The sequence below is a fragment of the Amblyomma americanum genome, chromosome 5 (assembly GCF_052857255.1).
Source record: "Amblyomma americanum isolate KBUSLIRL-KWMA chromosome 5, ASM5285725v1, whole genome shotgun sequence".
Classification (NCBI taxonomy): Eukaryota; Metazoa; Arthropoda; class Arachnida; order Ixodida; family Ixodidae; genus Amblyomma; species Amblyomma americanum.
In genome coordinates, this window is record NC_135501.1 from 198,947,609 (window position 1) to 198,973,028 (window position 25,420).

At 46.8% G+C, this 25,420-nt stretch overlaps 1 protein-coding gene across 1 annotated transcript; it reads left to right on the plus strand.

Annotated features, from left to right (window-relative positions):
* Window positions 1–578: 578 nt before the first annotated feature.
* On the plus strand, window positions 579–22,256 carry LOC144134512 (uncharacterized). The gene is made up of 10 exons (XM_077667420.1): window positions 579–705; window positions 1,785–1,889; window positions 4,894–5,391; window positions 8,408–8,615; window positions 11,328–11,475; window positions 13,038–13,156; window positions 14,785–14,905; window positions 16,424–16,597; window positions 19,187–19,309; window positions 22,101–22,256. Exons 1-10 carry the CDS (start codon window positions 579–581, stop codon window positions 22,254–22,256), a joined length of 1,779 nt encoding a protein of 592 aa, XP_077523546.1.
* The last annotated feature ends 3,164 nt before the right edge of the window (window positions 22,257–25,420 follow it).

The following is a 25,420-nucleotide window of genomic DNA, read 5'->3' on the forward strand; positions in this document are numbered from 1 at the left end:
CGATCCCGGCCGCGGCGGTCAAATTTCGATGGAGGCGAAATTCTAGAGGCCCGTGTGCTGTGCGATGTCAGTGCAGGTTAAAGAACCCCAGGTGGTCGAAATTTCCGGAGCCGTTCACTACGGCGTCTCTCATAGTGCGAGTCGCTTTGGGACGTTAAACCCCATAAACCGAACCGAACCCATTATTATTATTACTATCACCAAGAATAAATAGCCCAACACCTGAGGACTTGGAGGCGGCGCTGTCCGGCTCACACTCGGACGACCAGCTTGCGCTGGCGAACCGGGCAAGAGCGGCGGCAAAAGCCAATGGGCTCCTAGAATGAGGGCCCACGCAAGCATTCTGTGCATTAAACGTTTTTCTGTCTCTCTCTATATAAAGGTCGGCTTGCGTTCAAATCAGCGAGGATAACGAGAGCGCTTATATCCTTTCCTATAACGGTACAATTTACGGTAGCGGCGGTGTTCTCTCGAACATGTAGCACACGTGTCCATACTGCATCCCTACGAACTCTGAACTGTATACACCCTGCACGCCGTTATACCTTGTGAAAATCTTCGCTGTGCGCCCATAAACGATGGCCCGTAACGAACCCAGCGATGACGACGACCTGAGGACCCTCGTCGTTGCCTTCAGCTTCTTGATGCTGCTCATGGGGACCATTTGGCTGGCCATCTTCTTCCGGCTTGGAACGATGGGAGTGGGTGAGTGTCGCATCGGCAATCTCAGTAGCGGCTAACTCGATACAGAGCGCCACTCGCAACTCCTGGCGATGACCTGCCGCAGCTGGCGGTAAGGCCACCGTGCAAAAATTTGTTGGAGGCACTTAGATTATCTCCATAAAAACGCTAAGGCGCCCGTGTGCTGTGAGATGTCAGTGCACGTTAAAGATCCCCAGGTGGTCGAAATTATTCCGGAGCCGTCCACTACGGCACCACTTTCTTCCTTTCACTCCCTCCTTTATCCCTTCCCTTACGGCGCGGTTCAGGTGTCCAAAGATATATGAGACAGATACTGCGCCATTTCCTTTCGCCAAAAACCAATTATTATTATCGGTGAGGTTACCTGTGCTAACATTCCTGCACGGTAGGCTTGCCCCAATATACTTCAATACGCATGCATATGCATGAATATCTATGCAAAAGAAGCTAACTGTCAATATAACCAAACAAAGTGCCCTGAAAAACATTAAATTTTTGCGATGGTGTTGAACAGGGTGGGAAATTACACAGTAGATAATTTGACAGGATAGAAAAAAAACACACCCCATGCAATCGGTTAATTACGGTGGTGGTGGGGTAAATTTACAGGCGGGATTAGCCTGACAGAGGCCTGTAGGAACTTGCTTCGCCTGAGTCACTGGTCTACGTGATTACGTCCCTACCACTGACCTATAAGACCAGTGTAATCTAAAGACTTCAGTAGTGCTCGTGACACTAATCGTCGCTCACTTCTGTAACCCTCAGCGTACGCGATTAGTGAGACGTCGTCCATTTTAACGTTCAGTACCCTCAGGATTTACGGATATAGCCAAGGTGGCGGCGGAGGCCGGCGGGATCCTGGAATAGGGAAGACAGACCACTGAAGCTCCAAATCTACCTCTCTACCACCTCCTATGCCCTAACTCTTCCGAAAGAAGTGTTTTTACTACTACTACTACGGGTATAGTTACGTATGTTTAATCGCAATATGGTGAGTGATGTTGGGGTTCCCATACCCAGCTTAACTGACCGCATCCGTGGGAACTCGGCCTGCCTCACATTGCCGTGGTATGATGGCGCAGATGACGATGCTGCTGACGAGAGCCCCGACACCAGCGATGCTACGCCACCCACCGATCTCGCAAGTGGCGACTCGCACCAGCTTGTCAGCCCGGAGGTAGTAGTCGGTGAGTGACAGTGCGGCTTCCGTCGCCTCATCGACGAAGGGAAGAGCGCCTGCTCTCCCAGAAAGCGTAAAGTTTGCGCTGAATAAAACGTTGACGGACCGTTCGGGTAATATATGACGTCAGCTTAAGCGTTAGCTGCTGAGGAGGTCAAGTATGTGTAAACATTTATTCGGGGCCCTGCAGCACCGCAAGCTACAAGTACAAATACAAAACGAAGGAGCTGGTAGGAACAGCCGCCTGTAGAAAAGGTGGTACAGCTGCTGTGACAAATGATGGCACATCGCCTGTCTCGTCTTTCTCGTTAATTGTTTCATATTCGTCCCTGTGCACTGTCGTGATGATGGGCATCGAAAAATTCGTGAACGACCGACTAGCCCGAATGTCAATACTCGTGATGTAAAAGGGTAGTAATAGCCAGCCACACTATATTAACCAATCTGTCGCATCACCTCAATGACCTCTCGGTCATGTGAGCGATGAAAATTGGTCATGTGACTTTGCCATGCGATAACGTCATTTCACCCAGACGGCCACCACCTAAGTATGCGGAGTGAGGCTGTAACAGCTGTAGGTTACGGTAAACACGAGTTTTTTTGTTTTTCCGGCTGAGATGAAGACTTGAAGGTTGACATGGCCGGGGCATATAAAGCGGAGGGCAGAAAATGTATGGCCTCTCAGGTAAACGGATTGGATTCCGTGAGAAGCGAAAAATCAGCGGTGGTAGAATGCTAGGTGGGTGGTCCAGGTTGGGAAGTTTGCGGACATTAGATAGCTTTTGCTCGACCGTGTTGATTGGAGGTAAATAGGGAAGGACTTTCCCTCGGAGTGGACGTATTTCGGACGAGGACGATGAAATGATGTCCATTGTTAGGGCGTCGTTTGGCGCAGCTTCCCGACGTCGGGACAGGTGGGCCGAAGGCATGATGATGAGCAGAACATAAAAGAATAACTTAAGGGTATGATTCTGGACGTGTTACTTCCTGAAGAGACAAGGACTTTGTTGATGCTGCTCTCCCCGCCTTAATATACCAGGTGTTTTTCGTGGTGGCGAATTCCGGCATACTCTGCTGCGGCATTCTCCTGGCATCTTCGTTGAGGTGTGTGATCGGCCTGCTTCGATATGGCTACTAATGCGGCAGGGGAAGCAGAGAATCTGTTTACTCAACTACGCTGAATACTTAGACGCCAGTATTCGTGTTTTTTTAGCTCCAGTGGGTCCAACCGTAAAGCGGCAGACTGGGCTAGTTGGTTTTGCATCTTAATGCAAAACCATGCAAATGGTGCAACCGTGCAGCAGCAGTTTGTTTGAAAGTACTGACCGCGCGCTTCCGCACGTCCCAGTGCCGGTGAAACAAGTAGCGCTTTGCTGGTGCGATGCTGTGGGGTTGTGGCAGGCGTCCAACTGCAATGCTTTCGTTTCTTTAGGCCACGCACGGAATAGGAGACGCGAGGTGGTTAGGTGAAAATAGTGCGAAATGCTGTTTCTTGCGTGCTGGAGAGAAGGTGCAGAATTTTGAAGCGAAAAGCTACCCTACACTAGGTAAAGCAGTCTTCGGGTAAGCAGCACAGCGACCTTGAATGACCTTCAGGCCAACCAAGGATAGCCTTGTATGACCATATGTGGTACAGCATGGTGTCGAATCCTTGACCCTTGACCTTTAGTTTACCTTTCACCTTTGACTCCTGACCTTCACCCATGACCTTTAGTTGACTTTTGGGTTGACCTTTGACCTTAAGAACATCCGATGGGATAATGTGACACCACGTGATGACATCCGATGGGGGTGTCCTAAGACCACGTGACACCACGTCATAGCCACGTGGTCGTGTGGATATATATAGAACGACTCTCGCGAGGGCGTTGCGGAGCTGCCATGGACGAGCCTCAGACGCTTGGCAAGCGTGCTTGCTTTTCGCTGAATTCCAGAGTTAGCCAAGTTATGCCACTAACATTTTTTTTCTATGCAGTAGAGTAGCGACGCCACTCGAACCTGGACAGTACCTGCGATTGCGTTCCTTAGAAAGCTCTAAAGACTGTTACCATGCGCTGTGTATCGCGAGATTCATCGACAGCTATTTCAGGTGGTGCATAAAATATTGTTCATTTATTATTGATTGCTCTCTCTGAAAGAGTGAAATTAACGTCGTTGTGGCGTCACTCGCGACGCCAGTGTGTTAGACAACACAGCACGATGCGTTGCCATGGCTCGTTGCAGTGACGGCATGATTGACGTCCCTTCATACAAAAAAAAAATCAGCGTTGGGTGTCGCAGTTACGTTCGGCATGAAGTAACCGCATTCGCACCAATCAGTGTGGCGCTGCTTTACGCCGAGGACGTAAATGCCAACGATGCTGACGCCGCAGAACCAAGAAGCCAGCTTTTAAATGTCTTTTAAAAGGTGTTTTGTAGTATGATACACCACCATGGACTTCTGCGCCAGTTGTGTCGGCAAGTTTTCATTGACACCCCTTACAAAAATCTCTTTAGATAGTCTACAGACAGTCCATAGACTGTCTATAAAGTCTATAGACTCTCGATAGACAAACCTAGGGAACAGTCTATAGGCAATAAAAATCCCATAGACAGTCTATAGACAATGTATATATTTATGGTCATAAACTTTTATTAGACTTTTGTCTATAGACTATGACTAGACAAAAATAACTACCTATGAAAATGCAATGGAGTTCATGAGAAGTCTATAGACTGTCTATAAACTATTTTTACAAGGGCTGAGAGCATTAGTTGGTGAATTTTCCTCTGCGCTCCACTTAAAACTTTCTCGAGGTGGAAAGGCAAATTGTGGAGCAAATGTAGCTGTAAAATACCGTCTTGCGTCCACTAGGCTAAACAGTGCCTGTCCGACGGATCTGTTAACCTTAGCTTTACATCCTGGAAAAAAAGGTAGTTTTAACAAATTTTTTGGTGCATAATAGTATCTGTAGGATAAAAACCATTGAACCCAGTAAACTAACTTGGAGCCACGGTTGCCTCCAATGCAGTTCCTATCGGGACAACACCAGTGCTCCTGACTCCCGAGATAACTACGGAGATTACAACTCAATCGACGACGACGACCCTTACGACCACGCCAACTACCACTCAAACAACCACCCCAACAACCACCTCCACTACCACATCAACAACCACACCCACGACACCTTCTACCCCGGCGACAACCACCAACACTCCTACTACCACAACAACGACCACACATACGAGTTCAACGACCTCCCAAGCGACCACTCCTACAACTACACCAACAACACCACCAACTACCACGCAAACTACTACCCCTACGGCTACAACACTGGCCCTGACGACCACCCCAGCTACCACTCCTACAACTACCCCAACAACCACTCTAACGACACCATCAACTGCCATGTCAACGACCGCACCAACCACCCTAATTACCTCTCCGTCTAGCACGCTGTCAACCACACAGATTACCACCTCAACGACAAGTACAGGAGGAACTACATCGGCGCCACTCCCAGGTAAACTTCTTGGTTCGTGGGAACAGCTGGGGATTGACAGAAAATAGGCAGTCATGACTTCGACCAGGCAGCATAACTGTCACTATTGGAGGAAAAGATGCCTTCTGCACGTGTGCAAAAGTTGCCGGCATTCCTCACGGTTTACTGTCGAAGCGCTGATAATGCTCACGCAAGGCTTAGTACGTTGTCCAGGCCGGTCCTGGTGGACGTTCCAAACTGCAATTTACTAAAGACGAAAACAATGTTCTATTTCAAGAAAATTTTAACACTCTTCGACGTCGCAACATCATGACGTCGAAAACGCATTCGGATGCGTGTAGTTTATAATGGGTTAGCTTTTGTACAAGCTTGAAACTCTTTCTGCGGAACATATATGGAGCCATGTTCGATCATTCGAGATCGTGAGTAAAAGACCTAAAACGAAGGCAATCTGAAAATTCATTGAGTTGAATCCTACCGCGTCGTAATTCGTAACGGTCGCTTAACACGCACACGTGGTGATACGCATGTCAGGGGCCGCTAGCTTGCCGTAGCTAATAGACGACATGCGAAAATGTTCTAAGAGTTCTGGGAGCCCCACGTCCTTAGCTTCCGGCTGCCATATTGGTTCGGTCGAGCAGGTCCGTAGTTTGCCAGCGTGCTTGCTTGCTTGCTTGCTATTTTAGATAGATTTAACCAAAATCAATAGTCATCAGTACATTACCCATGTTTGCCGCGCAAGTACATGTCATAGCAATGGAAAACTTATTCAAGAATATCGAGCTCATAGTAATACATTTAAATACTCATTTTTTGTGAACTTAATTGCCAAGTGGAAAAAACTGCCGAAGTGCGCAGTGCACAGCCTGAATGTGGAAGAAAATTTTCTTTCTAACTTCAGAGCCTTCAGTGTGTGAACTTTGTGATGCGTTCCTTTCATAGGTGTGTGTATACTGTAATATGCACACGGTCGTATCATGTGTCTGTGTATGCAAGTGTTTTTGTATTTTTGGGGTATTTCATTGTGATCATTTGTGCTCACGCCTGCTTGGAGTCAAAGCAACTCTGCAGTATTAATAAACAAATAAGTAAATAAATAAATAAATATCGGAGAACCTGTCACAAATCTCGCTTGTCGAATTTTAAAATTCTAAGCTTCAGTCATGAAATGCTTATACCGCTCATTTTTTTACCAAATGCGGGTCCTGTCTTGTCGTTTAGTCAGCAGGACTGTACTTCTTGGATTATTTCAAGCAATGACGCACTTTTTTTTATTCTCTAATTGCGGTGTTGTAATGACCTTCCCTGCTGCCATGAAAAGTGCGCTTGACTAGAGAAAGAGCGTCGATATATTGAACTTGCGTCGCGCGAATATCGCAGGAAGCATGAATAAATAATCCCGCTTTTATACAAAGCGTACATCGCTTAGTAAGAACGTATTAACGCGCATAACATATATGCGACATTAGCGGAAAACGGTGCATGGCACCTTGCGACAACTGCATGGTCGAGAGATTTTTTTAGAGCTCTTAAAAGCAACTGAAGACGAAAGTAATGCAACAACCGAACACGCAGGGAACTAAGCTGTAAATCTGCTCATGATTTATTTAGTGTACTGTAGCACACGTCTCGGTTCGACCAATCGAAGTGTAGCTGTAGCCTACAGAGCATACACTACCGTGATTTGCCAGTGAATTATCGAAACCTCTTCTTTAAGGCCAGACTACACGCTTGATCAAATTGAAAAAAAAAAAAAATCTTCCCTGTATTTCGTCGTTCGAGTACGTGTCGACATATTTACGTCCGAGTGATCATACTCTGCTGGAGAATTTCTAAATGCACGAAATTGGCTCCTCTTCTCATCAGAGAATACAAGTAGTCTCACCCGTACCATAATTTGAAACAGATCCACTATAAAGCCTTGTGAATAATCAGCACAGTAAGCGGAAGCAGCGAACGGGTCGGTGAGCTTACACATATGATACCTCGCATAGTATTTGGTGTTACCATTACGTTCCCGCACAGTATAAAAAACAATAGCAAACGTAAAGCTGAAACATGTACATGATTCCCGCACGATTGTAGTCTCGTCACGGAATGCGTAACACAGCGCAACAGTGCATCGGCATTTCACCTCTATTTAACGCGAAGCGCAGCCGTATTTATCCAACGCCACGCAGCGGTTGCGTTTTCTCGACCGAACCATCATGGCGGGCCTAGTTCTCGGAGCGCAGAGATGGCGCTGCGCATTTCGCATATAGTGTAGCGTAGCCGCAAAATTTGCAGCCAGTAGAAGCAGAGCGCTCTAGCTGCTGCACTTAGTTTATTCGCATTGTCAGGTACATTATTGAGTAATGATCACTGCCACCAGGTGACGCGAATATCTTCTGTTCCTAGGCTACTCAGGCTCCACTGGTCTGGAGACAAGAGCCAAGCAGAAACATTGTTTAGTTTAGTCTAGTTTATGGAGGTTTAACGTCCCAAAGCGACTCAGGCTATGAAAGACGCCGTAGTGAAGGGCTCAGGAAATTTTGACCACCTGGGGTTCTTTAACGTGCACTGACATCGCAGGGCACACGGACCTCTAGAATTTCGCCTCCATCGAAATTCTACTGCCGCGGCCGGGATCGAACCCGCGTCTTTCGGGCCAGCAGCCGAGCTCCATAACCACTCAGACACCGCGGCGGCAGAAACATTGTTCATAATGCATCCTGTGGGACCACGTGACACAGTTGGTCGGTGCGCTTGCGAGGTGCCCTCTGAAACGTTCCAGGCCTTTCACAGCCGTCCTTGTGGAATGCGTCGTAATATGACCACAACTGTAACGCAGCCGGAGTTCGATTTTGGAGCGCTAGGCCTAACCTCCTAGCTAACCTTTTATAGAATGAACCTTAGTGTCTAGTGCGGCTTGCTCTTGCAACTTGCTTCAAGTCCAGTGCAGGATTGAAACAGAGAGGCACTACGACAGGGGTGTTTTGAAATGACGACGGTCCTTTTGAAGTTCCTTTAATTATGGTGAATTTCGTGTCTCTTCCAGTGAAGCCGCTGGTCTGCACCGTAGGTTACTCTGCTACAGCGGCGTCCATGTACCCACCTGACCGGTATTGCGACTACCTCTACTACCGCGACGTTGTCGTCACGAACAACACGCTGAGAGCCGCCAGAAACGAGGCGAGCTGGCAAGCGTTCCAGGACCAGACGTCAGCATACCGCCAGGTTCAGCTTGGAGTGTCCTTTGACTTTGGGTAAGTACTGCACGGACTGCTAACTTCGGGGTCAATCGTCGTTTTGTACTGCCGTTTCTTACCAGATGGGCCACGATAATTTGCTGTTCATTGTGTATACACATCTCTCTTCGCCTGGCTAGCGTTCAAAGCGAAAAACGGTTCAGAAAACCGTTGTGGTGGCACATTGGTTTTGCTGAAGCGCAATACGCGTATGGTGCCGGAGATATCAGTTTACTCAGTACTGGCTGTGCTTTAAACTTCTTGTACTCGTGTAGCAATCTGAGCTCTCAGACCTCAACCTCAGGGGCAAGCCAGTAACCCAGTACGCGGCTCCGCAGTTTTACGATGGTCGCTGATTTTAGTCAATTTTAAAGCCATGGCATTAGAAGCCTGATCGGAAAAAAATGTCGTTGGTGGTAAAAATCATTCATTGACTGGAGAGAAGCGACGTCATTAAACCGGAAGTGACGGCTATACGTTTCGATGTATCTTATCGCGTCCGACGTGTAGACACCTTATGGGACACAGCTATCCACCAGCTAGATGACCCGCAGAGATGTTTGGTTGTGTAGGAACGTGCAAACAAAACCATGAAGAATGACACAAAACACGGTCTAAAGGCATCAACAGCTTCTATGCTATCGCAGTGCCAGCTCGTAATGTAGTTAGGTGTCCCTGTTAATTTTTTTATATTTTTTCCATCCTCTATACAGGGTCCTTGTTTCTAATGAGTACATTCTATTTCGTCCTGTCCTGGGATTTGTCTAATTGCAACGTCCCCCTCTAGTCCAACTTCTCAGTTCGATCCATGAACTCGATGGTAGTTCCAATACCCTCTTCCTTTGGATGTCCAACTCTAACACCCTTCCCCCGACCTATTCTTTATCCGTCCTCATGTCGGGACCGAACCAATGAAGCCTTAATGATTTTCCTAGGTCCTCTCCTACACTTGCAACGAAACTACGCCCCTGGCTAAGGTTGTTTCGTATGCTCTATCCTTCGTAGTTACTCTTTATACATCTATCCAATAATTCTTCTCCCAGTTTCTGGAGGACATTTTTTTCCCCTCGCCAGCTCAGTCTTTTAGAGATTCTTTTTTTTCTTCAACTGATACATCACCACCGGTTTCATGACCTTCCTGTAAACTCGACCCGTTAGCTGGAAGGCTGCTTTCTGGTCCCTTTTGATACATGGGCCCACATGTTTCATTGTTCGCGCGCTGTAGCAGTTCCGTCAAAAGCAACTGTTACTACGCCAATAGTTCGGACGCTGGACGACTGCCTCGCAAGGTGCTTGCAGCGCGGTTTTTCGCTTCATCGCTGGCGCAGCTAGCGCCATCTATGAAGTTTCTTCGAACACGACACTCGAAGACTACTTGTAATCAAAGGTTCGAACCCGACCGCGGCGGCTGCGTTTTTATGAAGGTAAAACGCTAAGGCGCCCGTGTGCTGGGCGATGTCAGTGCACGTTAAAGATCCCCAGGTGGTCGAAATTATTCCGGAGCCCTCAACTACGGCTCCTCTTTCTTCCTTTCTTCTCTTTGTCCCTCCTTTATCCCTTCCCTTACGGCGCGGTTCAGGTGTCCAACGATATATGAGACAGATACTGCGCCATTTCCTTTGCCCAAAAACCAATTATTATTATTGTAATCAAAGAAACTGCTTCTTGCGAGAACCTCTAATATTTAAAGTGAACGTCTATGCTAGAAATATGTCTGAATTTACGAGCGTTACAAACATAATCTTTTAAGCGAAGACTAACAACTTCAACTATAGGAACAGTATTCGCTGCGTAGGAAGACAATGTATGCTTTGGGGCTGTGAAGTCTTGGCTCTAATACCGAGAAAAGATGTGGCGCAATATAGTTTTAATCGAGCTCTGAGAGTTCAGTCTTACGAACTCTCCAGTATGAACTGATCCAGTAGACTTAATGCGATTAAATATCGATACGAACGTGGGACGAGTCGGCACACGATGACCTGGATGTTGGTCAGCATACAGTCTGGATGCCAGTTCCGCGCCCATTTGCGCGCTCACATAAGCGATCACAATGCCCACCTTCTCTGCAGTGGAGTATTGGAGTTGCGCGGACTCGTGCATTCTAACGTGTAGTAGTGAAACTAGATGATCATTGCCAGACGTGACACCTGTAGGAACCTTGGCCGATTTTTGGTTGGTGTCCGGTGTTGGTGGTAGTGGTTTTATTAAAAATAATAGTAAAAAGGAAGGAAAAGATTTTTGCTAGCCCCGGCATCTGCCATCGATACTGAAGCACCTGAGCTGGGGCAGCGGGAATAAAGGAATACTCTTCTCCCCGGTAGTATAAGGTGCGGGATGGATGCCTTACAAGATTGCGCAGACTTATGCACCCAGGTCATTGAAAGGGTTCTAAGAGGATTCTAGTGTGGGCTTGTTTGTTCATACTTTAGACGAAGCAGATTAACACAGCGCAACGGAACGAGGACGAGAAGAAGAAACACAGCGCCCGTCCTGTGTTTCGTGTTTCTTCAATCTTGTCCCTGTTCCGTTCCGCTGTGTTAATCTGCTTCGTAGAAAGCATTCAAAAGGCGCAGAAAGGTGACATAATTTGTCGGCTTGCGCCAAACTCACAAGGTCACGGGAAGTCGAAAGAACAAGTTCGGGTGAAACTTGAACTTTGCAACAACTTAATTCTGGATGGATGTCGAACCATAGCCGAGTACCCGTTTATTGCTTCTCTGATGTTTTCAGTCAGATCACAGTGGACAAACTGAACGAAGCCGCACAGAACCTTACCTCGCTCTCTGCAAAGAATGTCAAGCACTACGGCATGCTGAACGTCATGACGAAATCGTTCCGGCTGCGGGAAGTGGTTAACAGACTGAAAGACATCTTCCGAGTGAGTGCAGCTTCGTTGTATGCATGTAGTAGCCACGCTTTGCTTCGTTATAGCCAATGCCCGATCGAAACGCACAACGCTGTACTGCGAATCGCTGAGAATACATTCGGCACTAATCGCCCCAGACGCCCTTGCAAGCACCGCTCTGCACTCTAAACAAAGGGAGTAAAAAGGGAGTAAAATTCCCTTTTTATAAAAGGGAGTAAACCCTATTATAAAGAGGTGTGCGGTAGAGGACACTTTACTCCCCTTTTGCTCCCATATAGGTGTATTAGTGTTTAGAGTGTGGCTAATTCAGCACGGAGTACATAATTTGGTAGCTGTGCACCCCGTGTTCCCCCTCGTTATCTCCCAACCCAGCAGGTCTGGACAAAAGTATTTTTGAACGGGGAACAGTTTATGAGCGCAATTTTTTCATAGAATATTAAATTTCACTATAACATTATATATCCGCAGATCACCCAACGGCAGTCGCATTTTTTTTCTATTAACGCGTTTGCTATCGTCAAAAGCGTTCACCATTGGTCTTCAATTGTGGCCTTTAATGTTGGATGCGATCGATGGAAACACAGTAAAAGATTTTGCTACATATCATAAGATTGGCCCATTACCTTCAATATTTCTATAACGGTATATTACAATTTTCCAATTTTCAAAATTGTTTCTGCCAGAATGTTGGACATGGGTCCCTCCTTCCGATGAGTAGCGAACCGTTTCTTTAAAAGTTTTTCTATCGCTCGCATCGAGCCGTTAATAGTGCCACAGAAAACCAAAGGAGAACGATTTTGAGGATAACAAAAACGTTAATAGCAAAAAAAAATATGCAAGCCTGCTCACAGGAGATCTGCGGTTATATTGATTGTTACAGAGGAATCTTGCAGTATATTAAAAAATGCGTCTATAAACTCTTTCCCATTCAAAAAAATTTTGTCCAGAATTGTTGGCTATGATTACTTTCTGCGGGATGGTAACACTGCATATTGTAGAGGCAGCATTTTTTTGCTCTTCCCGTGTCTTGTGAAGAGAGTGCCGAGTTTTAAATTTCCGCATGGCTCACAATCTAAATCAAGGTGTTATACACTTGCAAAGTGAAAGCAATCCTGCGCACCTCTGCTCGTTTCCGAAAGTTGCCTGACGTTTCGGTTTCTCTTCTTGGCCCAGTAGTGAGACTCTGTTTAGACCCTGCAATGCTACATATTTTTGGACGAGGAGAATTCCCCCCCCCCTTCCTTATCTCTCCCTTCTCTCTTTCACTAAACTCCCCCTACTGGACCTAGCAGAAAAACTCGGTTTTCCCGATAACTTTTCAAATTTACCGGACTCATTACTTTATGGGCGCCAAGTTCATATACTAGATGGCACACCTTTTATTGCTATCCTGGGTTTACGCGAACATAACTTTACTGACATTTATGGCGGCTGAATCCATGCTGTAAATGTCGAGTGGATTTAAGACATTGGACGTTAGACCTTTCGAGTGGAACCGAAACGGATCGATCATATGCAAGAACACAGAGGGCGCCACAGATGGGACAATACAAGCCTGTTCTCTCCTTACGCAGAAGATGAAGAGCATCCAGAACGACCCTCAGGCGACGACAATCATCGCCATCGGACTACACGATTACAGCGCGCGAAATGCATGGAACACTTACAGAGCTGTCTTCACGACAGTGGTCAAGTGAGTCCAGTTTGCCGGAGGCGCTGGGGACGTTCAGAACAGAATTACAGCGGGAACTCTATCTACACGTTCCGGACATTCTTACAAACTTTTAATTATTATCCTGTGCGGCCGATTGCTCTAATGAAATCGGATTAAACGTCCCAGCTGCAGCCTTTTTTTTTTTTAACTCAACGCGGTAGGTAGGCGGAGTCAACCAACGCGTCAGCCAGTCCCGAGGCGGCTTCGCAGTCGGTTTTATTTTGTTTTTTTAGGTTTCTGTGCATAAACATTTTCAGTAACATACAATATAGCCGCAAGTTAGGCCCACGGAAATAAAAATACACGTGGACTCTTTGATTTACGTATCACTCCGCCGATGGCAGAGCGGCAAGCCGCCACGGGACTGGTTGACGCGTTGGTTGACTCCTCCTACCTACCGCGTTGAGTTCAAAAAAAAAAGGCGGGAGCCGGGACGTTTAATCCGATTTAATTATGGCAATTGGCCGCACGGGACAACAATTCCAAGTTTCTAAGAATACCCGGAACGTGTAGATAGAGTTCCCGCGGTAAAAAGACGAGTTCAGATTACTCTTTAGTGCACCTTTAAGGTCAGCACAGTATAGCTATCGTTCCAGAAGGGCTTCTCGCTTAAACACAGACGAGGACTCCGAGATGCTAAAGCGCGCAAGGCTTGTTTCGAAGCGTACCTGACAAAATTAGTGCGGTGGACAAAAAAAGCAGCTTACTGTCTGCGGAGAAAATTACATTCTTTGACTGTTTTTCGTTCATAAACTGAAGGCTCTCAAGCAAGTGTTGCACTGGAAGGGTGTCAGTATACTACGGATCTGCTTTTATCACAGGGCCACTGTGCGTATGCTCGCCTCTCCTTATCCAGCTCCACTGATTGAAAAACATTACAAGGCTCTACTGCGCATGCGCTTTTCTTGTTACTGACAGGCGCATGCGACAGATGGCGACAGCTGTCAAGCACGCACTTGCCACTTCGCTGGCGCGGTTGGCGCCTTAGGAACCTGTTTGTTTTGAACCAGTATCAGGCAAATTTTCACCACTTCCCAGAGGTGGCCACATCTTCCGAAAACGGGAGATTTCAGTTTTATGTGTGCATGCTCAACGAAGCATCTGACACCATGGTGAAGCAAAACCCAACACCCTGCCTCTCATTGAAGGCAACGTGCCGGAACGGAGTACTTCCCACCTTTTGCACTTATCCCTAAGGAGATCCATCAGTCACTATGATCAGTCCTCACGGAATGTATAATCGCAAAAAGACAGATCGCTTGGTCTTCCCGTGTGTGTTGAAGACATCCTCCATTGTGCTTAATTTCGTCAGGATATCGTCTACTGTGGCCATAATATAAATGCTAGGGCCCCATATGAGATTTTACGGAGCAGCGGTATACAATCCTCAGCGATGCGTTTATCGCGGACTACTTCAGCTCGCAGGCGCATGCATAAAAGAGTGTCCGTCCACAAAGCCAAAGTAGACACCTTTTCCTTATGAAAAAACCTGGCGCTATCAATGTGTCCCCCCTATGTGTCGTCGTTTGATAGCGCCAGGTTTTTTCATAATGAACGTGTACCAACTAGCTCAACTTTCTGCCCTGTTGCAACCTTTTCCTTCGCAGCACGTTCGTGGCGGACATCGTCATCGCCACCACCTCGGTCAGCTCCATGGAGAACAAGGCCAACTGCTACGCTGTGCCTCCGATCGCTATACGGTCCCCGAATGCCAGGTTCCCAAGTATGGTGGGTTCGGCGTTGCTCGCCTTTCCAACGCGGCAGCTGTGCTTCCTACGCCTATCGCAATCCTATACGGGCTCCTGTTTTTTGTGTGCGTGTTATATTTCACAATGAGGCACATTGCTTTAAAGTGGTAAGCCGCATTAGCGAGCGTTTCACGGGTCTTGTGGCGCCCTCGCCTTATAGTGCCGCGACTACCGCAGCAAAATAACTACATTCCAGAGCACGCTGTCACCGCACAATGGTAAAAAGAAATTGAAAATTTGTTTTGAAGAAAGTAAATGCGCAGCAACTGTCTCACATATCTCGGTGGACACCCGAACCGCGCCGTAAGTGAAGGGATAAAGGAGGCGCTGAGAGAAGGAAGGAAGAAAGAGGTGCCGTAGTGGAGGGCTCCGGAATAATTTCGACCACCTGGGGATCTTTAACTTGCACTGACACTGCGCAGCACACGGGCGTTTTTTGCGTTTCACCTCCATTGAAACGCTACCGCCGCGGTCGGGTTCGAACCCGGGAACTCCGTATCAGTAGTCGAGCTCACTAACCACTGAGCAACCGTGGCGGGTCACGATGGTACGACGATTGGGGACGTGCGCAGAGCAATTGCGGCGATGTTGCGGCCGACTAAACGCACTCTAAACAGAAAGGAATAAAACAAGAGTAAATTACCCTCTAACAAACTCCCGTTTAGCCGGGTCAACAATGTGCAGTTTGCTGGGTGGCCTGCTATCGCACTAAGGGGTGTCTGCTGTGTACCGATGACGGCAAGACTGTGGGGCAAGAAACCGAGGCTGCTTCCAACCTTCGGTGAATTCACGGAGAGTTAGCACCAAAAGCTTCAGGCCCTGCGCACCACTCGAATTCTCAGCTCAGTGTGCTATACTTAGGCACTGCGGCGAGGAGGAAAGCAAGCACCATGACAGTGAGCGAGTATGGTCAGCGCGCGCTTAGTTGTGGCAGTAGTTTGGCCACCCTGTGTAACTGAAGGATAACGCTTGCAACAGCATCTCTGCGGCATATATGAGGTGAGTCAGAGCAGAATTGTGTTGCTCTGACGATGCTATACAGAACATATGAGAGGCGACAAACCCGTATAAGACAACGATGTCTGTCGTACAGCGCGCTATTGGCCAGCGTGTGTCGTATAGACTAACACTGAACTAGAGTCAGTAAAAAAAAAATTTTTGACGCCGTAGGCTGAATTCACTCTTCGCGATGCCTAAAGTTATTGTGGGCTAGAATGCTGGTAACTGTGCCGTGCGCCGGCACAGAACGGGACATTGTAGCGATGACCGCTACCAGCGGCACAACATGGCAGCGGCGAAACAGGAGTGTTGTGAGCGCGGAGGAGAGAGCTTTGCCAGCCGCCTCCATAGCCGCTGTTTACGAGGACCGATCTTCACGGTGCAGTTTTTCTGTCGCATCGATGGCGCTAATGAGTACAGTTTATTGGTTCGGCGTATTCGTGTTCACAGTGCGGTGCGTAAGCGAGCAACTGCAACGGGGCTAAACCAATCCTCGCAGATCCGGCACGCTGAGTTGGTGGCGCCATTCACAAGGTACACCAAGCCAGACGCGACAGTGGGCCTGTCCTACCAGATGGGCGCGCTCATCTACGGCCTACCCAGGAGAGCCCCTGACCCTACTACCGTCCTTTACAGAACGTGTGAGAGCATTGACCTGACGAGTGTCGACGTGGTAAGCGGGACCTTCGTGTCCCCCTCACAAAAACTCCAGAGGAAATTCCTAACCACTGAAAAAAAATTATACCGAGGGAGGAGCGGTAGCTTCACGATTGTTTAGCCTGGCAAAGTCTTGTTATGCTATTCTTTGGCAGTTTCTGTAAATGCAGCGTTTCGGCTACTCGGCGAGCCAAGAGTCGATCACGTGACACAATTTTGGTTGACCTTGACGTGACCTTGACAATCGTAATGACCTTTGAATGACCTTGACCTCGACCTTTGACCTTTGCAATGACAATTGGTCTGACCACTGACCATTCGCTGGTTCTCCAAACTTATAAAGTGAAGTCTTGACCTTGGCTGAGCCTTGAAGTTATGGGATGTACACGGCGATCTCAACCCCTTACCTCTAATAGTGAAGCTACCGCTTCAAAAATACGAGTTCATGGTGACAGAAAGCTGGAACAAGGCACTGCTTTTTGTCTAAAAAAAGTTACCGACTCCAAAGAAGCGAGTCTGGTGACACGAAAAAGCGGTAACTACATTTCGTCCGCGTTTCACGTGACTATTTGATTATGGGGATTAAAGTCTAGTATTGATTGTGTATACCTGCGTTTTTCCGAATAGGAGTATTTTAGCGACATTATTTCTTTAGCACACTAGAGGGAAATATGAAGTGTTTTTCTTTTCAACCACAGCAGAAGTCAGATGTCCTTGATTTATGTACTAGTAGGAGCCCCTACATATCTAAACAAATTAAGCATAGCTAGCAGTCCGAAATCTGCAGTACTAAAATAAAGAAAATTGAATAAAGTAAACGGTTCTCGAGTCTCTTTTAGAGCGGAATTTCGATTCCTGGATTAAAAGCGGTACTTTGACCATCTACGCGGTACTCTTTCAGTGAATACATAATTATACTTCTCAGAGAACTATTTTGTGTACTCTCTTGCATATTCCTTCGTTGTTAACCATAGTCGCATACAATTCGCCTACAGCAAAGCTACGCCTACATCGAATACTCTCGCCCTTTGTACCTCCGCGAAGCGGAAACAGCTAGTCGGCCGTCAAAGCTCTTCTTGCTTCCTAAACAAGAAGATAATCAAGAGAATTATTTCACACGTTTAACGCAATACAACACTGGAAAACTTACTTTTCTTTTTTAATCCTCCAGTTTATCGTAGTCGTGCAGAGCACTGCGCGGCATGCGCTATTGCAGCTGGCTGCATTTTTGAACTTGCATTTTCCTAGAGACTGTTTGTTTTCAACGAAATTTGAACTGAAAGAACTTTTGCTTATTTCTGACTCCACTTTTCACTACAGGTTCACTTTACAACAGGGCAGAATAACAAATACTCTTTTTTTTCTTTCATATTGCAATACAAGTATTGATAAGGTAGTAAATACCAGAAAACTGGAACAAAATTTTCATTGCCCCCACCCTTTCTATAAGCAAACTCTCATGCATGTCCAAGATTCTGAAGAAAAAAAATTGAAAATTGGAAAAATGAAAGATACTGTTATGGAAATATTGAAGGTAATGATCCATTCTTCTGATATGTAGCAAAATATTTCATTTAAAGCGTTTCCATCGATTGCATCGAACAGTTAAGACTTCTATACAAAGCCAATTGACAACGCTTTTGAGATAGCACGAGCGTCAATAGAAAAAAAGATGGAAGACTGTCTTCGGACGATGTGCTGATATATTGATTCTTATAGTGAAATCTTGCATATGAAAAGTCTGCATTCATAAACGGTATCTCACTCTAAAACGCTTTTGTCTAGAATTGTTGGGTGCGTGCGCATCGCTGAAGCTATCGGATACTCCACCGCTCACTAGCAAGCGCAGAACTCGGGGAGTTCTGTGGATTTCTCCTCAGTGCATTAATGGGCAGGACTGCACTTATGAGACCGGACACGATAAATAAAAATTCTGAGGGCACTCAAGTCTGCTTACGTGCAGGAATGCGAAAGCATGGAACTTTCTACTGTAGAACGCGGGGTTTTTTCCGTGTTGCCAGCACGCGTATTTTTTTAAATTTCTCCTGCTTTTATTTTTATTCTCCTGCTTTTATTTTTACTTGTATTTGTTTAATTCTTATTTATTTTTACTTTTTACTTTGTTATTTCCAGTTCCCAATTTTTATTTTCGTTTTTATTTATTTTTATTTCGATTGATTTTTAATGTTTCTTATTCTGTTATATTTTTATATTTATTTTAGTTTTGTTGACGTCATTTGATTGACAGGTGAGGCGGAAACTTCCTGCGCACACTCATGCGGCAATTAAGGCTTTCGTCTTAATAGCGACTAAAACGACACCACGGGCGCAGACTCGGACTTTGCTGAGGCACTAACTAGCGCTTCAAGCAGTAGGCCAGAACACGACTACGTCTTCGCTTCTACATATCCTTTCCTCTTATTCGCGCAGCCTTCGGTATCATTAAAATGAACCAAATGGCCCACAAAAGCGTTCTACTTCCTCAGTGCGACATGGGGCAGACGCGGGCGGATGCCGTACCCTGCGTGTCGCCATTGACTGTCGTAAAAGAGCCACAGTTGAGCAATCACTCGCAGCCTTCTTCAACGGTCACTATCTGTTCCAGATATGTGCGAGGGGACAGCCGCAGACCTTGGACGCCAACATAACCCGCAGTGTCGCTGGGCACGTCAACGAATCTCAGACGGTTGTGTTTATATCGGAGACCGAAGGCAGCTTCGGAAGCATGGTCAGTGGAGCTCCAGACTCGCTTTTTGTGTTTGCTTTGCTCTGCCCAGACGCCGAACAACGTCTTAGAATGCAGCTGTAAAGAGATACAGAAAAAAAAGCTTTCCGGCCGCATTTTTCTAACGTCAGTTAACTTGTTCGTTAAACTATGGGTTAATTGCGAAAACGGCGCTTTTCGAACTTTGATGGATTTTTTTTTCATAGAAACTTTGAAACACCATTTGCTCGTTGGCTTCATAAGCGAGGGTTAGCCCCATACATTGAAATTAACATCTGATGGTTTATGGGGGTTTGGTTTATGGGGGCTTAATGTCCCAAAGCGACTCAGGCTAGGAGGAACGCTATAGTGAAGGTCTTCGGAAATTTCGACCACCTGTGGTTCTTCAGCGTGCACTGACATCGCACAGTACACGGACCTCTGGAATTTCTCCGCCATCGAAATTCGACCGCCTCGGCCGTGATCGAACCCGCGTCTTTCGGGTCAGCAGCCCAGCACCGTAACCACTGAGCCACCGCGGTGGCTTAATTACCATTTGAAGGCATAAAAACGAAGATAGCTTGGTAAAAATATAAAAATTGGAGGACGCTTAAGCTTGGCTTTTAAAGGGGTTGTGAAGCGGGCTCTAATAAATTTGCGGCATGCCTGGGATATTGAAGCATGCCGCTTCACGAATAGTGTCCAGCAAGATTATTTTAAATGCGCTTTGTAGAAGCCGAGTTATCTGTAGCTAAAATGTGAATTTCAGCGTCTTCGCGCCTTTCCCTCTCCTCTCGTCACTTTTTGCACTCTGGAAGGTAGGCGCTCCTTCGCCGACCCACCTCTGGGAGCGGAGCTTCCCGACCCGCCGGAGCTAAGCGGCTTATTGGCCGCGGCCACGGTAGCTGCCTGACGTTTTAAAGAATCTAACCAATGGCCACCTCTCACCTTGTCTACGCAGATGGCGGGGGACGGAGGAGGGTGCGAGCATGAAAAGGTCGCCGGGAAGGGCTCGCCAACTTTGACGCGTGATTGTGGGTCGTCTGCTGCGTGTAGAAGAGTATTATTTGGCTCTGGTTTTCATGGCAACACAGTGCAGTGATTAAGTGAGTTAATGTGCTCTCCTCGGAAGGCGTTTCAGAGCCCCTTAAAGAGTAAAATGCGATAGTTTCATCGGGTCCCGTTAGCGTCGCCTACTCAGTTACCTAATTTCTAATTAGCATACTCATGATTACTCATCAGTACCTGTTTCTAAGACACTGCATCAAGTCAAAGACCACAACGCATTCACTGGGTGCACCTTCATTCAGCTTTAACCAATCAGCCTTCGTGGTCTCTGGGTAGTGTGCTCGTCTCGCAGCCCTAATGTCCTGGTTTGAATTCCCACTCTTGCCCAATTTTCTTTTCAGCTGAATTGTATTTATTCTTTGCTGCCATCGGGATTTTTCGTTCACGGCCAACGACGCCGATTGCAGCTCTTCTGCGACAGGGGACTCGTAACGCTATCGCGTTGAAAATCGTCGTGTCGATATCACATCTGCTGAGACGTGCGCGTTTCTGACCCTTTCTGAATCGTAAAGTGTAAAGACGCACATGCCATCCAGGAAGCTAGATGTGGCTCAAGAAGCATCAAAATTATGCAACCACTGCAAAAGAGAGACGCATATATGACAAGCGTATAACAGGCACCTCCTGTGTCAAGTGTCAGGAGCCTTCGGAAAGGTCCATAAACCAGTGGACAAGCGCTCCCTTCGGGTCGGCATATTTCTTGGTGGAATATTTAATTGAACTGTGGAAAACAAAGGGCTGGTGGGATAGTAGTCTTTCTGCACGTGTTTCCAATCGCGCAAAGAGCACATGTGTTACTAATAACGGAGTAATTACTCACGGGCATCCACCCAAGCGCAGCCATATGGCTACAAAGGAAAGCTATACAGCTTCCTCAGAAAGTTCGCAGTTAAAAAAAATTCGTCCTGGTCCGCGATTCGAACCCGGGACTGAGCTTTACCAACGGCAAGCTTATGGTAGGGCGAGACCAAATTGATCAATAACTCGAAGGGAGAACAGTGTTGGTCAACGCTGTTTAACACTAAACAGCGTTGGTCAGCACAGAGTAGTAACATGCGTTACTGCTCTGGACAAAAATTGTAAATGTCTATTGCAGCCAGAACCGAATGCGCGTGCATGCTTTTCTTTATGCGTGCATGTACATGTACTTCCGCGCTCAATATGAGTTGCAACGCGCCGTCATCGACCGGAGCTGGCTTCCTCGTCTGCATCCTCCAACAGTCGCTCGGAATTCTGGGAAGAACTGCCATTCCAGGAAACGACCACACTCCCTCTCAGGAAACATCTTGGTATAACTGAAATGCATTCTATTTGACTGCGGTATTCTACTGCATCCCAACTACCGTCGATGAGTTCATTATATATTTCCTGTTATTGGCCCAATTAAGAATTGGGGGAAATATTTGAAACTGAATTCAATTTCATGCAAGCGAATTAAGTTTCAAATATTTCGTCCAATTCTTAATTGGGCCAATAACAGGAAAGATATAATGAACTTATCGATGGTAGTTGGGATGGAGTAGAATACCACCCTCAAATAGAATGCATTTCAGTTGTACCAAGCTGTTTACTGAGAGGGAGTGTGGTCGTTTCCTGGAACGGCAGTTCTTCCCAGAATTCCGAGCGATTGTTGGAGGATGTAGACGAGGGAGCCAGCTCCGGTCGATGACGGCGCGTTGCAACTCATATTGAGCGCGATAGTACGTGTGTGCACGAGCAGTGGGAAAAAAGGGTCGTACGCTCGCAGATCACCTCTCTGCGCCTGTCCGGGGTGTTCTTCCGCCAGCGCATGGCTTGGACAGTGTTCGACGTCCACCTGGACGACCACGCGGGAACGTGCGTCCCGAGGTCCAAGCTGCTGCGAGACGTGTGCGAGGTGTTCAAGGGCATCTCCTCCTGCTGACCCGAGCACTCGTCCACGCAGGACTTCGCTCGGCTGCGCAGTGACCGTGCTGGCGGCTCCTATACGCTGACAATGGCTTTGAGCTTCGCGCGCCTACGCTTTTTCTTGCGACTTTCCCGTTTGTGAAAATTTCGTTATAGACGGTTTTGTGTTTCTTTCGAATCGCTTCGCTCGAGCATGGCGCACGGAACGTAGATGTACCGCAGTGGCGCGCGTGCAATCTCTTCCTCTAAGGCAAAAGGCATCCTCCTGAAGTGCGTTGGCAAGGATATCCCTCTGTATTTATCTACCCTCCGCCTTTGTTCGGCTTCCAAAGCAATGCAGTGCAATTTCCATGTGCTCAATAGTTCTCGTGCTTGGCAGTTAGCACTCGGATTTCGTTAGCCTGAGCCTGCTCTTTGTGGTCGCCTCTCAAATCATATGACCGTACCGTAGAGGCAAAGCGTTAAAGATTACGTGCATCTTACTGCAATGTGTGTGCGTCACTAAAAATCACTATCGGGGCACACGTCTAGTGTAGAACTATAAGTAATGCCTTTATGTGTTTCAGATGTTTTCATAAGCGTCCAAATACTCGAACATTCGCAGCTGTCGCATCACCCGAAGAACTTCCCACTGATGTGATGCATTTTGCTTCGCCGTGTGTGCGTGTTTAGAGACGATTTCCTACAAACTTTTGTGTATACCTATGTTGAACATTTTTATGTTCTTGCACTACTACTGTTACTGCTGAACTTCGACTGTTTTGTCTTTCCACCCTGCTATAGTCCCTTTTGGGGCTGACAGTATTAATAAATGAAATTATTCCTTTGCATAGCACAGCTTCTGTGTGCATGCATGGCTCTGTACATCCCTCCATTGCAAACCGATTAGGGGGATAGTGGTGCCGTAAATAATTTTGCGTGGATTTTTCGCTCATGGTCAACGAATCCGACGACGACTTTTGACAAACGAGCTCCTTAACGTTGTCGTGTTAAAATGGACGAAACTCCATGGTGGCGGAAGAAATTAGCATGACCGTGGAGCCGACAGAGATAAGAGAGAGATAAAGAGGAAAAAGGGAAGGAAGGGATGTTAACCAGAAGGGTGTTCTGGTTGACTACCCTGCACTACGGAAGAGAGATGATGGAAATGAGAAGGGAAAGAGAAGGGGAGAGAGGCACAGTCACAACTGGTCAATCAAGCCAGTCGCTCTCAGAAAAGGCAGTCGATTGCTGCAGTGGCCATGGTCTAGCATCTTAACCTCTGTTAAAAAGGCGAGGCTACCGCCGTTCCAAGGCACAACGCAGCGTACGTCTTTCGGTCGCCAAAGCAGGGCACTAACACAAGAGACCCCCCCCATTCCGTACAGTTGTCTCTTCGCAACCATATCTTTCACAAGCACAGCTGTCGGCCATCCCAGTCCGGAATGTCCATTGCTTTTTAAACGCAACACGGGGCCAGAGACAGCAAAACAATGTTGTTTCACGACGCGGTATATTACGGGGAAGAAGTTGCAGCCCAAGGTCCCATGCCCTGGGTCCCAGCCTAGTTTAGCATGCAATTTTTCAACCAGTGTACTTCCACAAGGCATATCAGGCCGTTACTGAAGACTAACAACTCCCCCCAGTTTGCAGCGTCCCTGTGGGAAGGTAATTATTGCACGAGACGATTTACCTGTGATATAATGAGCAAGTGAACTCGTGATGTACAGTCAGGGTCAAAAGTCTCTGGACCACGTGTTACTCAAACGAAGCCTATAGCTCTGCTATTAGCCGGCGGCTGGAGACCGCAATAGTGGAGGTGAAAGGGAACATTTTGTTCTTTTGTCTCCACAAGTGTGGTCCAGCCGCCGGCTAATAGATCTATCAGCTTCGATTGAGTAGCACGTGGTTCAGATACTTTTTATCCCGACTGTACATGCTTAATTGCTAACATAATGGTAACATAACATATCGTAACATAACATATCATAATGCTAACATATGACCTGGTGCGTGACATCACTCAATAGTATGGGAAAAGTAGCTCTAATCTACGTCGTGCGAACCATATCCAACTAGTACATACGCATTCAAGGAGGAACACCTATTCGCAAAGAATTACTGATCACATGCACATGAACACTGCGTTTCCGTAGTAATGAGCCTTTCTCTTGTGCATACATGCGGGTTATGGAGGACAGTAGATGGCTTCTATATTGCACTGATGTTGAAACAGCACGCAACACTTTCTGGAAGACAGCACATGAGTGCATCGGCCAGGGTGTCGTACCGGAATTCTTTCCTGTTCGGTTAGGGTTTGGGTTCACGCCTTCTGGGTTCAGTTCGCCATACTGCTATCGAACTAATATACACATTCTCGCACACTGCGCATTGCAAAGCGCTATCTTCATCAACTAATACTACTACCCAACTAATATCGTCGCCAGAGCAAAACAAAACAGTGAGCCTACAGAGCCTGAAACACCGATACAACTGCGCTCGAATTTCGCATTAGGGAGAATCAGAATCGTCTTTCTATTTCATTTTCTACACTCGGCCTGGAACTCGGGGCTGAGGCGATTGTCTCTAAAGGGTGCGTCCTTATTAGAATAAACATTGGTTTCAAGCCTCTTTCATATCCCTTAGCTTTTTCCAAGACAGAGATCGACACCAGTTCGTTAACCCAGTCGAAAACACAACTGTGAGCCCTAATTTTCTGTAATGTTTTTGGCCAGGAGATTTAGTAACATCGGAAATTTTTGTTGAAACAACATAATTTTGTGTCGTTACTACAGAAAAGTACTGTAGTACTACAGATTGACAAAAAGTACTACAGGAAAAACTACAGTACTGCGAAAACTGCGCAAAGAAAAAAATTGGTCGGCAGGACTTAGAGGTTAGTCTTCGTGAGGAAACGCATCTCGCCACCTTCAGTAACGTTGTTGCAAACGGACTCGTGATTGTCCTAAGTCATTCAGCGAGCCGGGTAGGATCGAGATGAACACTTTATGGGGCACAGCTGCGATTGCGCCAGTTTGCTATATTCTAGCGCACTCAGCTTCATAAAAGGGAGTACCCTAGAGGACAGGTTACTCCTTTTTTAGTCCTTTAAGGTGTAAGGGCTAAAAATTTGCTTTGGCTTGCTGGTTTTCTGACATAGCACCGTGAAAAGACGAGGACAAGCACCGAAGAACATGCACC